Source organism: Sycon ciliatum, chromosome 3 (assembly GCF_964019385.1).
Source record: "Sycon ciliatum chromosome 3, ocSycCili1.1, whole genome shotgun sequence".
Classification (NCBI taxonomy): domain Eukaryota; kingdom Metazoa; phylum Porifera; class Calcarea; order Leucosolenida; family Sycettidae; genus Sycon; species Sycon ciliatum.
This window is the reverse complement of record NC_088645.1, coordinates 10,287,271-10,300,372: the sequence shown is the minus strand read 5'-3', so window position 1 is coordinate 10,300,372 and position 13,102 is coordinate 10,287,271. Positions and strand designations below refer to the sequence as shown.

Here is a 13,102-nt window from a genome sequence, read left to right as displayed (position 1 = left end):
ACACTGTGAGTTGTCTCGCTGTGACTTGTCTCGCTGTGAGTTGTCGCGCTGTGAGCTGTCTCGCTGTGACCTGTCGTAGACCCGTATTCAAAAGAGGTTTCAATGCGAGACAGGCGTTCACAGAATACACTGCAGTAGTGGTACATGGGTTAAAAGGGGGCAACCTACCCATAAATTTCATATGGCATTCAATTGCCCGTAACTTTGGCGTTTCTCAATGGATTTGAGTGAAATTTTGACCACACACTCCTGCCACTATGCTGGCCCTCAGGACATGATTTTATAAGTTCTTGCGCCTCACTGACAGGCTTTCCAGGCCGGAAAAACTCAAATTTCCGGCATAGTGCCACGGTGTGCGAGCCACCCTGGAGCCAAACAATGCATTTACAATTTTTTCACATTTTCGTGCCCATTCTGTCCGTGCGCGGGACCCAAACCTAAAACAAGTCCAGAAGCAGCCATGGGTGGTGGGGTAGGGCCCCTCAACGTGGCCCTGGAATCTGTCACTACGGAACGAGTGGGCGTTCTCTCACAGACTCCCACAGACCCAAGTCAATTTTTGAATTTTTTTAGGTCTAGCACGTGCTACGAGGTCGTACATTTGATACAACATCCAGTGCTGGGACGTCCACAGCAAGCCATTTCCACATCGAATTTTGGGTAGTCTGCCACTTTAAGAGCAAAGGGCGCGCACGTGCGTGTGTGTGTATATGTGTGTGTATGTGTGTGTGTATGTGTGTGTGTGTGTGTGTGTGTGTGTGTGTGTGTGTGTGTATGTGTGTGTGTGTGTATGTATGTGTGTGTGTGTTTGTATGTGTGTGTGTGGAGGGGGGGGGGGTGTGTGTGTATGTGTGGGTGTGTGTGTGTATGTGTGTGTGTCCCATATGGTGCTGTGGTATGTCCAGTCGATTTCCAATCGAGAGGTTGCGGGTTCAATTCCAGACGATTATGGTCACACACGTCTTTCTTCTCTTTCTCGGACTCTTCCTGACTTTTCTTTCATTCTCCTGGGTGGTTACCAACAGCCAGTGTATGCCGGAGTATGTGGTGTGGTGTGTGTGTAGAAAAGAATGGAAAAATGAAAAATAGGGATTCACTGGCCAGAAAAAGTCACTTCAAACAGCTGTGTGGTGAATACCAGGCTAAAAATAGTGGCGGTCAATTCATCAGCCTTGCAAGCTGTGGAATGGTGTAATCCCAGCACAAGTTACTATGTCTAACATAGCTGTTCGCTATCATCACTTCCGCGATGGGCATGTCTGAGGTCTGAGGTGTGTGTGTGTGTGTGTGTGTGTGTGTGTGTGTGTGTGTGTGTGTGTGTGTGTGTGTGTGTGTGAGGTGAGGTGTGTATGTGTGTGTGTGTGTGTGTGTGTGTGTATGTATGTGTGTTTGTGTGTGCCCTTCTTGACCTGACCAATGCCCTCGACTTGTTTTCGTCTTTCTGGTTGGCTAATACTATAGTATGCGACGACTACAGGGTCATGAATGGAAAGTTTGTGTCAACACACTATGGCATGGCCAGTGAGGTGACGTGTGACACCGGATCCTACCCTGCAACCCCGCACGCAGTGGCACAGTGTGTTAGCAGGAACGGTCTCTATGGCTGGTCGATCTCGGACTCTTCTCCACCTGAGGACAAGATGTGCATCCGTAAGCATGGTCTGGTTTGGGTGACTGTATTTAGACAATTGAAATAATTCGGGAGAGGCCAGCGTCTCTTGCCAGAAGAGGGGAGACTCATTCATGCGACTTTCGATTGGCGTGATGAGCTTCAGCAAATGCACAGGTTTTCTTTCAGAACTCACCAATATTGATCTCTAGGCATTGCTATTGTTTAAAGAACAACCGAATCGGAAATAAAATGAAGATAATAATAATAGTAGGTGGAAGCAGAACGAAGAAGTATACAGTAAGATCGTGTGCAAGTACATAATATTATTTTTATACTGACCTGCTGAGAATGATGGAATAGTGCATGCTGTCTGTGTATACATGTATGTATAGCTTAAGTGTAAACCTACCAGTGGGGAGCTATTGTGCGTTTGATGGCTATTATCTGTATGTATGTGCATGTGCGGGCATGTGTGGGCATGTGCTTCAACGTGGGTGTGACGTTTTTGTGCATGTTCTGCTTGTGTGTACATGCGTATGTGTGCATGTTTGCGGCGCCATCTTCTTGCTGCTCCAACACAGGTGTTGAAAGTAAGTTGATGTCTCCTGTGTGTTGCATTTATTGTGGAAATTAGTTGTGACAAGTCTGTTCTACGTGGTCTAGATTTTTAGTGGCACCTTTCAGCTTGGAATAACATTTTAAAAGTCTTCCTTTCCTGCAAACGCTCTTCTTTGCAAGTTTTACACACCAACACAAATAGATGCGTTCACATGCATGACCCCCATCACATTCGCAAGCGCGTGCGCGTGCGCGCACACACACACACACAAATACACACACGCACACACACATACCCATACAAACACAAATGTACACCTTTCACCTTACGTGTGTGTGGGGGGGGGGGGGGGAGGGGGGGGGTACACTTATGCCTGATTATGTTGGGTCTGTTGCCAACGGGCTCGGCTGTTTGAAAGTGTAATGTTGTACCTGCCACCTTTGTCGGTTCCAGGGTTCATATACTTTCTATTTGAAGTGTACATACCTGTTAACCATGGACTGCTTCTGGCTAGATAAACTCTTGTGTAATCAATGGTGCTAGTGACGCTTATATCAGATCCACTCTGATTTAGCCACCCAAACTAGTAGCAAGTATTATCTTCACTGGGGGCAGAGGTAACTGCAGTTGCATACCTGGACGGATACTCTGATGTCGTCAATCCTTTTTCTGCACCTTGTCCTCACTCACTTGCTGAGGTGTGGTGAGCCCATAAGCGGGATCATTTTCAAGTCCACCCAGAGTTTTGGGGGTTTCAGGGGTTGTCGGCCGTTGGGCGGTTCAATAGCCAATTGAGTCATCTTTCCAAGCTTCCTTTTGAGTCTCTCTCCCCTCTCCCGGGGAGACCCACGTGACCAGTTTTGGCAGTGAGCAACAAGTACAAGTATGTGTATGTGTGTGTGCGTGCGTGCGTGCGTGTGTGTGTGTGTGCGTTCAGTGTGAAGAAGGATGTTCTATCTACCCTTAGTAAAAGTAACCTTATCTATTCTTTCAATGCCGACAATGTGAAGATCGGTATGTAGGTAGAACCCTTCAGCACCTGGGCGCGCGCATTCGTCAACATGTGCCGTTAAGTTTTGTTCCGCTTGATGCGCGTGAGTGTCGTCCTCGCCGTGGTCGTCCTCCAAAATGTGCTGTCCAGTCCATCGGTGGATCTTCCTCTTCCTGTGAAGATGTGACTGCATGCCCTCCTCCTCCGCGTGTGTAGGGCAGGGTCCAGCTGAGAACAGCGTGAAAGATGGTGAAAGACCGACCCGTAAACCACCGAAATTGACAAAGGATCTGTCTGCGTCGGGAAGGGTTACGCGAAGCCAAGTAAAAATACGGACTGATGAGGACGCACGTACAACGACAACGGAAGTGACAACAACAGTCAATATTCGAAAACGTGGTAGACCGCGAAAACGAACCTCAATATCGAACACCGGACAAGTTGGAGTAAGAAGATCAATAGAAATCCGCAACGGAGGAGACGTAGCTGAAAGGACACTGGGCATCGCGCACACAACGGCTAGCGTCAGAAAACGTGGAAGGCCGCGGAAAAGCAAAGAGACGGATAGTGGAGATGCCGCGAAGAGGCGAGATGACGGGACATTGGAGGAGACAACACCCAACGAAGCTAAGAATCGCACTTCGTCCATCAAGCAACATCTGTCAGCCCGTACCAATTGTCGTGAGTTGTACAGTGTTAATGTGTTCTCAATATTGTCACGTGGTAGATGTGCGTTGCATCTGGCTGTGTTACAAGCTTTGTATATCCGTAAGTTAGATCCTGAACTTTGCGTACAGAAAGAAAATGTGTTGTCGCTACAATTGTTTGGTGTTACTCCTCGTAGAGGTGTTAACAATGTAACTTAATTTGCTCACTATGTTCTTGTCACTATTATTATTTCCTTCGAGTTTTGTGTCGTGCTGAACTTGATAATTTTCCACCTTGTCACGAGTTTTGTTATCTCATATCTTTTCGCTATATAAGTTTTAGTCTTTCCAACTTGAGCCATTCCCTGTATAATCCTTGATGAGAAGGGACCGAAAACGTTCTGATACTTTGACAAGTGCCTTATTTTGACTGGATGTGTGTTTGCGTGGATACTTACGACCCAACACGTACCTTCGTTATTAAAGTATTATCCGCCTCCGACTTCTTGTAAAATTATTATTATTATTGTCTCTTTCCCTCAAAGCAGTTATTATTATTATTATTGTTAGAATTGCGATCAACAGAACGAGCTGAACCGACATTTCACAAAGACTTTTATTGTATTCAAAAAACGAGTGGATACGAAGGCAGTGAAGAACATGGAAGGCAGTGAATACAATAAAAGCCTTTGTGAAATGTCGGTTCAGCTCGTTCTGTTGATCGCAATTCTAAAACTATTGTCGCCTCGACGCCTATTTATTATTATTATTATTATTTGAAACTCGGGTATTGCGCCAATAATAAAAGTAGAAAGGAAAAGGACATATGGAAACGAGTTTAGAGTAACTCTCCACCACTGTAACTAGGTACTATATACAGTCAGAAAGTGCAACAACTAGGCACAAAACTGACAGAGTACTGAGACATTCGACGTCCTGACACCTAGCTTTGCCTTCCCCTCTTTGGTCTTTCCATAACCTTGAACCTTCCAAGTTGGAAGGCTGTCGGTTAGCGCTACGGAGATGTGTTGAAGCTAGGTGTCAGGACGTCGAATGTCTCAGTACTCTGTCAGTTTTGTGCCTAGTTGTTGCACTTTCTGACTGTATATAGTATCTTGTTACAGTGGTGGAGAGTTACTCTTAACTCCTTTTCATATGTCCTTTTCCTTTCTACTGTATTATTATTATTTTGAACGGATTGGGAGAACTTCAAATACAAAGGATCAGTTGGGGAAATGAACTGCCTAAAAAGAGAACAAAATCGCCAGACCCATCAGGACTCGAACCTGGGACCCTGCTTGTCATGAGCAATGCTCTAACCACTGAGCTATGGGACCAGGCTGAACCTAGAAGGCGCTGACAAGTTTTTCACTCCAAAGGCAGCTCACAACACGTGCCACACATACTGATGGCACTTGGGTCTTTCTCCCTACCTCAGGGGACCAACCACGGTCAGTTTCTGGACCCTTCCAGACCCCAATTGATCCTTTCAAACGGTATTTGAAGTTCTCCCAATCAGTTCAAAAATTAATCACTTTTCTTTCACTTCTGGTAGGGTCCAGAAAACGTTTAGGAACAAGCTTCTTTATTTACATGAAAACAAGTTTTGCTAATGGTGTTTGTACTGAGTGCGCAGCTTAAGCGGGATTCACAGAAGCTTTTTTTGCGATGCGACACGCGATGCGACGCGATCTGCGATGGATGCGTGCGATGCGAACTCGCGAAATACCATTCACAGAAGAAGTCAGCGATGGGACAAAGTTTTGCTGATTTGGGTACATCACCATGACATTCGCGCGGTTTGACACAACTTGTAAAAATTTATAGGCAACTCTTGCACCTTTGTACAACTTTGCTGTAGAAAAGGTCAAATCGTACACCAAATCGCTTGTCGCATCGCATCGCATCGCAAAAGTTGAGCCAAGCTCAACTTCTGCGATGGCCTGCGATGGCCCAGTTGCGGCAGTTGCGTGGGGTGCGACATGGCTGCGATTTGGGGTTTTCCCGGTTTCGCGTCTGTCGCATCGCGTGTCGCATCGCAAAAAAGCTTCTGTGAATCCCGCTTTACTCTATTTATTGCGTTGATTACATTTTTATCTCCACGTAAGCTTTTTAAATATTATTATTATTATTTGATAACCGCAATCAATAAGACGAGCTGAACCGACATTTGTGTACTTTATTCATGCAATGTAAAACGGTGGAGACGATGTGCAATAAAACGATGAAAATATGAAGAAATGGTGTAGAGAAAAAATAAGGAGTCAAACAAGTTTTCGTACAACACTCATCAGGAATCGTCGTTTTACTAAAGGACACTGAAACAAAATTGAACTATTATAGAAAATCTAAGTTAGAGAAATAACACTAAGAAGAACAGCAGTGAATTTTCCATATTAGACACCCTTAGCAAAAAACGTTATGTTGTAACGGTATTATCGTAAGGGGGAAAATACCGTGATTTGGGTTCGACCTTTAGCAAGATGCACGCTATTTTTAGTACGCTGTTGCCACGAGAGTAGCTTTGATTTCGCGCGGTACAACCATTTTTGTCACCATATACGCGATACAAGGTGAAATGCGTACGGACTATGCAATATTTGGCCAAAACACGTACCGTTGGTCACAACGATAAATCAGCCCCCATAACGTTTATACGCTGCAGCTTCAACGCTATTTGGGTGATCAAGGTACGAGTACCGTAAAAAATAGCGTTACCGTTGTTTGCTAAGGGTGTCTATTAACGAGAGTAGTAACGAATGCGTGTACAAGTACAATAAACTTGCAAATGGAAAAATGAACAAACAAGTGAAAGAAAGAACTTAAGGAAGGACAAATTGATAACACATAACAGCAGTACATTTTAGAATATTAACGGCCAAGCTTGGCCGCACCAAACACGACACGTTACTTGAACAATTTCAACCCAATTATACTGTCTTTCTGTACACACAAATTAGGCTAATACAGACGCTGATAGATAGCTTCCAACACTTTTAACTGTAGTCCATAACCATGACGACCACGGCACAATACAGTGAACGAAGAGTCGGAATACGAAATGCAACAATCAGGACTAGCTAGCAGATGATTGTACACTGAAGACTTGCTACCACGAAACCTACGCACAACACTAACACTCTCACCGGCACTCTCACGATCACTCCCATCATCGCTCTCAGACTCACTGCTCCCTTCGCCGCCCGTTCCATCCTCCGCTTCCTCCATAGATGATACATAGATGCAGGGGTTGGCTGCAGTTGCAATCACCACAGCTGTCCCGCATGGTCATGTGATAGTTATGAAATCACTCGGTTATACTGGCGAATTATCTATCGACGACACTCTGTAAGAGTTGAACTTGTGCTTAACGCTTTGCAAATGTTCCTCCTGGCACGCACATAGTTAAAAGGGGAAGTTAAGGCAAAAATAAAAATTTCACCAGTTGTAGTCTTCGGGGTGCTGAGTCGAATGGTCCTGGTCCGAGAAAGCTGAGGCACTCCCTTCCTACTTGAATCCCAATCGAACTCGCGCACTTCCACCGAAACTGGGTGACTGCGCCCTACTAGATGGGGATTTGTATGCAAAATGTCACTAAAAGCGCCATTTCGTTCTTATAAAAGCACGGATGACCGCGATTGGCCCATATGTTGTAGTCTTTTGGACGCTGAGTCGACTGGTTTTGGTCTGAAAAGACTGCGATGCAGTGTTCCTCCTTTATTCCCAATCGAACATGGTTGAACAAGCGGTCACGTGCTCCTGCGTACACCAGTCACCTGGTCACCGTGCCTGCAGGGTACAACTTACTAGCCTGTTTGACCGTTTTTGGGTGCAGTCCTGTCACTCGAGTTGAACTCGAGTTGAACCTTGGTGTGAAAGTTGTCGCCTGCTGGCGTGGTGACCAGGTGATTTGGGCACCCAGGAGCACGTGACCGCTTCTTCAACCAGGCTTGTGCAAGTGCTGTTTGACCTTGGCGTTTGTGACACACCACTGGAATGGTTCCTCAGTTATCTCTCGGAGCGGCAGTAGTGTGTACGGGTGGAACACTCAGTTTCGCAATATGTTGGATGCTCCCGAGGAGTGCCTCAAGGCAGCGTTCTGGGCCCTCTTCTTTTTGTACTGCACACCAGTGATATGTCGTCAGTTCTACCAGGTAGTGTATGCCACCAGGAATGCGCTGATGATGTGGCTCTGGACTACTTCGACTATCAGCCTGATTTAGTGTGCTCTGTCCTCTCTAACGCTGTAACACGGCTCGCTGAGTACTTGGACAACATTGGTCTGCTATTGAATGCCAGTAAAACCCAAGTTATGTTTGTGAGACCCCGTGGGTGTCTGGATGGACCATCTGAAGTGAATTGTGGTACCACAGTGCTTGATGTTACTCCAGTCACGAAGTATCTCGGTGTCATGCTTGATGACCAACTGTCCTGGAAGCCCCAAGTGGACTTTATTGCCAGCAAGACTGCTACTACAATCGGGCAGCTCTGGCGCCATGGACGGTGCCTTTCACTCAATGCCCGCCGGGCCTGGTATATGAGTATGATCCAGTCTGTTCTCTGCTATGCCTCAAACTGAACGACGAATACAGGCAGCAGAAATGTGGTGCTACCGACGTCTGCTCAGAGTATCCTGGATGGAGAAGCGCACAAATGACAGTATCCTGGTGGAGTTGGGAGTACAGAGACAGCTGCTAGCCAGGGTCAGGATACGCAAACTGACCTATTTCGGGCACACATGCCGCCCATCTGGCTGCGAGCTTGTACGTGACGTGATGTTTGGTGTCGTGGATGGTAAGAGAAAGCGTGGTCGTCCGAAGATTTCCTTTGCTGACAACATCGTTTCGTGGACTGGTATGTCTCTGCATGAGAATTGCCAGTTGGCATCTGACAGAGATGCCTGGCAGTCGCACTGTGCATCTACTGCTTACACAGCTGCATAATGCCGTTTATTATTATTTTTAAAATTTTACTTTTATTATTTTTTTCGGCAACGCAGATGATGATGATGATGACTGTACGAAAATGAAATCCGTACGGAAGGTCGAAATTCGGCTTTGTCCGAAAATATTTCCGTCCGAATATTTTCTGCCCTACAGTACTACTGTAGTATCATTTCTTGAGTTAATTAAAAAATTAATGATGGATCTTCTCTCTCGTTACAACGTTAATAAACTTTGTACCCCGTTTGAGATTCAACTCCTAGAGTGTTATCTTCTTTCCTTTTAAACATGTTCCTGTCCCCCCTGTTTGTCTGCCCTCTGGTCTGATTCTGATTTCAGCCAGTGGGTTACAATCTGGGTACTCACGCTACGGTCTCAATATTACAATGGTGGCCCATACTGCGAGCACTGGACCGCAGTTCAGATTCCAGTGCAAGGCGAAATACTATTCATACTGCAAGCCAGGCGCTACCTGCGTGGCTGACGATGGACTTGTGCCATACTGGAAACTGCAGAGTGGAGGATACCAGTTCTACAATCTTCCAGAATGCCGGCAATTGCGTAAGAATTACATCCATTTTTGTCTAGTTTTTCTTCAACTGGCTATTGTCCAGTCGGTGGGAGTGAGACGTGCAGAAGTAGAAAAAAGAAATAGTGCTAGGGACTGCGGCAAGAGAATAAACATGCCAAACATGGTTTGTTCCTATCACTGGAGCTCACGCTTTCCCCGTCGACTTGACAGAGTCTAAATAATGACTGTTATCTTTACAGGACCTGCGAAAGCAGTTTTCGTTTGGTCCGGCCATACCGCAGTCTTTCAAACAGTTTGTCTCTGCTAGGGCAGGCACACATGACCTCCTCAGCAGTAAAGACGTGTTGGTCGCCAAAAAGTTGGTCCGTGCCTTATTCCCCAAAGCTATGCCAGAGCCATGTGAAGTCACAAAGTGATGCAGTATGTTGGGCATAGTCAACGTCTATTCTCCTGTCTGCGTGGCAGTGACCCCTGGTGTCCAACCATTTTTAAATCTCTTTTTTTATTATCTTAGAGGCCAGTACTTGTGCAGGAGTTACAAGTTATTACACCCAGAAACCCAGTACGTATGTTGAAGCTCAGAAAGCATGCAGACGGCTCAATATGCGACTAGCAACTGCGTCCTTCACCAGAATACAGTTTACCGATGAGGCCAGTAAGTGCCTGGGCAATGCGCTCTCCAATCCTATATGGATTGACCAGAGGTATGTTGCGCAGTTCAGCAATTCTCCAAGCCACTTCTGGCCTGTGCCGCTTCGCCACGTCAACCAAAACTCCATGAATGGTTTTCTTTGTTTGCCAGATTACTATCGTAAGTACCGTAGAGCCTCTAACCCACACACACCTCTCAGATCCACACACCTCTCATATCCACACACACACACACCTCTCATCACACACACACCTCTCTTATCCACACACACACACCTCTCATGAAATGCACAGCTCTCATATCCAGACTTGTCATATCCAGATCTCTGATATCCACACACTTCTCATATCCGCACACACACCTCTCGTATCCACACACCTCTCACACCCAAACCTCCCATATCCAGGCCTCTCATATCCACACACCTCTCATATCCACACACCTCTCATATCCGCACACCTCTCATATCCACACACCTCTCATACCCAAACCTCTCATATCCAAACATTTCACATCCAAGCATCTCACGGTAGCAAGAAACACTCAGAAAAGTTGAAAAAGTGAAAAATTCTGTTACACAACCAAGTTGTGCAGACTTTCGTTTAGTACATAAACCCCGGTAATAAAGTACCGCCAGAGCGCCCCGTCTCACCAGAGCGCCCCACCTTGATTTTACAGCCAGGGAAAGGAAAATCATACGGCAGAGTGCAGCGAAGTTTGTACGGTGTGATACCCTTAGTGTACTAAGGTCACATTCAGCGGGGTTTGTGTGAAGCTCGTATCCGCACGAAGGTCCGGATTGATTGCACAGTGTGCAATATGTGTACATGGTTCGAGTCGTATGACCTACAGACAGCGGACCACCCTCAAAATACGACCACGAAAGGACGAGATTGTGGGGCGCTCTGGCGGTACTTTATGGCACATAACATTTTTCAAGTCCCAGAGATTATGTATAAACGAGGGAGGACCTGTATGGCCGAAACAGCTTGCTGTCTACAGCATTCCATATGGAATTTAGATACACGTATTGCTCTTCTTGACATTCAGCCCACATATGTGTAGAAGATGAACAATGAACTGGACACCTGTACCTTGCAGCCACTACCGTAAAGTATCGCAAGAGCGCCCCCACCTTGATTTTACAGCCAGGGAAAGGAAAATCGTATGACAGAGTGCAACAAAGTTTGTACGGTGTGAGAACCTTAGGCTGCGATTACACGGAGACGAAACGAAACGAAACGGAACGAAAGGAAACGAAAACGGGCTAGCCTCGAATCGTTTTCAAACCATTTACACGAGTACGGCAAATCGTTTTGAACCGTTTACACGAAAACGGAAAACGGGTTATCAGGCTGGAGTTAGCACATGCTGGCTTTGCGCAAGGGCGGGAAGTAACACGCTAGTTGGAGTTGGTACGTGCTGGTGGTCGCAAAGGTCAGGTATTTCCCGCGAAATATAGTCCCGCGCGGAATGATTTCCATGACCGCGCTCCGTTTCCAATCGTTTTCACTGTTTTCACCGTTTACACGAGAACGAAAACGTTTTGAAAACGATTAAAAACACTTTGAAGTGCGTTTCCATTTAGTTCCGTTTAGGTATCGTTTTCGGGCGTTGTCGTGTAAACGATAGTAGTAAGCGCAACGATTTCGTTCGGTTTAGGTCCTACTTCGTTGTCGTGTAAACGCAAATCGTTTTCAATCGTTGTCGTGTAGCCTTAGGCTGCGTTTACACGACAACCATTGAAAACGATTTGCGTTTACACGACAACGAAGTAGGACCTAAACGGAACGAAATCGTTGCGTTTACTACTGCGTTTACTTTCGCGATGTTCAGCCATAAATAAATGTAGAAAGGAAAAGTACTCTTGTCAGTTATGTGCGTAGTTTTTGCACTTTCTGACTGTATATAGTATCCAGTTACAATGATGGAGAGTTACTCTTAACTCGTGTCCTTATTTCCTTTTCCTTTCTACATTATTATTATTATTATTATTATTTGAAACTCGGATGTTGAGCCATAAATAAATGTAGAAGAGAAAAGGACATATGGATACGAGTTAAGAGTAACTCTCCATCACTGTAACATGATACTATATACAGTCAGAAAGTGCAATAACTAGGCACAAAACTGACAGAGTACTGAAACATTCGACGTCCTGACACCTAGCTTCAACACATCTCAATTGCACACCTGATGAGCCGTCACGAACCATACGGCGAAACGTACGTCGTGTGAAACCACTTGTTTTGTAGTCAACTAGTCCATCACAATGTCATGCATGAGGAGTACTGTAGGAGTTTGGCTTTCGGCTTGTACAATTCGTTTTCGCAAAGCTTCCCTTTCTTTACTTATCTTTGATATTTTATGACCCTCCCAAGTTGGGTGGTGTGCTGCTTTGCTGCTTCGAATTGTAGTTAGACCGCTTTGTCAAATATCGTACTGGTCTCGTCATCGTCCAGTAACAATCGACATTCTTTGTTCCGTTGGGACTGTAGCTTTTGCTCGTTTTCGTTGCGCTTGCCTTCCCCTCTTTGGTCTTTCCATAACCTTGAACCTTCCAAGTTGGAAGGCTGTCGGTTAGCGCTACGGAGATGTGTTGAAGCTAGGTGTCAGGACGTCGAATGTTTCAGTACTCTGTCAGTTTTGTGCCTAGTTATTGCACTTTCTGACTGTATATAGTATCATGTTACAGTGATGGAGAGTTACTCTTAACTCGTATCCATATGTCCTTTTCTCTTCTACATTATTATTATTATTATTATTATTATTTATTCTTCTTTTACTAGGGAATTCCCAACAGGCGTCAGCGCCTTTTTCCAGGGAACCCTAGGTATAATTTGATGGATGAGCGAAATTCTGCTGGTGAACTAGACATGCGGCAAGCCGGAGGAAGTGTATTCCACCTGGCAGTGCCCAAATAAGAAATTGCACTAAAGCCATATCGGGTGTTAGCGGGGGGCAGAACAAGAGCAGGAGAGACTTGGCCACGGGTGGTGGCTGCAGTGCGAGCACCATGGGCGCGCAAGGTAAAGCGGTCTCGCAGAAGAGGACTAGCAAGTCCATTCAGGCAGCGGTAAACAAATACATAGGTTTTGAAGTTGAGGCATTTCTCAAGGGCGTACAAGTTAGTATGACTATATAGAAGAGTGGTGGGAGTCATTCT

At 45.6% G+C, this 13,102-nt stretch overlaps 1 protein-coding gene across 1 annotated transcript in view; it reads left to right on the top strand.

Moving 5' to 3' along the window:
- Positions 1-2,009, top strand: part of LOC135812834 (uncharacterized) — a 93,410-nt gene extending 91,401 nt beyond the window's left edge. Inside the window, exons 18-19 of the mRNA XM_065326050.1 lie at positions 1,462-1,650; positions 2,005-2,009. Coding sequence (XP_065182122.1) covers positions 1,462-1,650; positions 2,005-2,009 — 194 coding nt within the window. The remainder of the gene's footprint in view (positions 1-1,461; positions 1,651-2,004) is intronic.
- Positions 2,010-13,102: the final 11,093 nt, after the last annotated feature.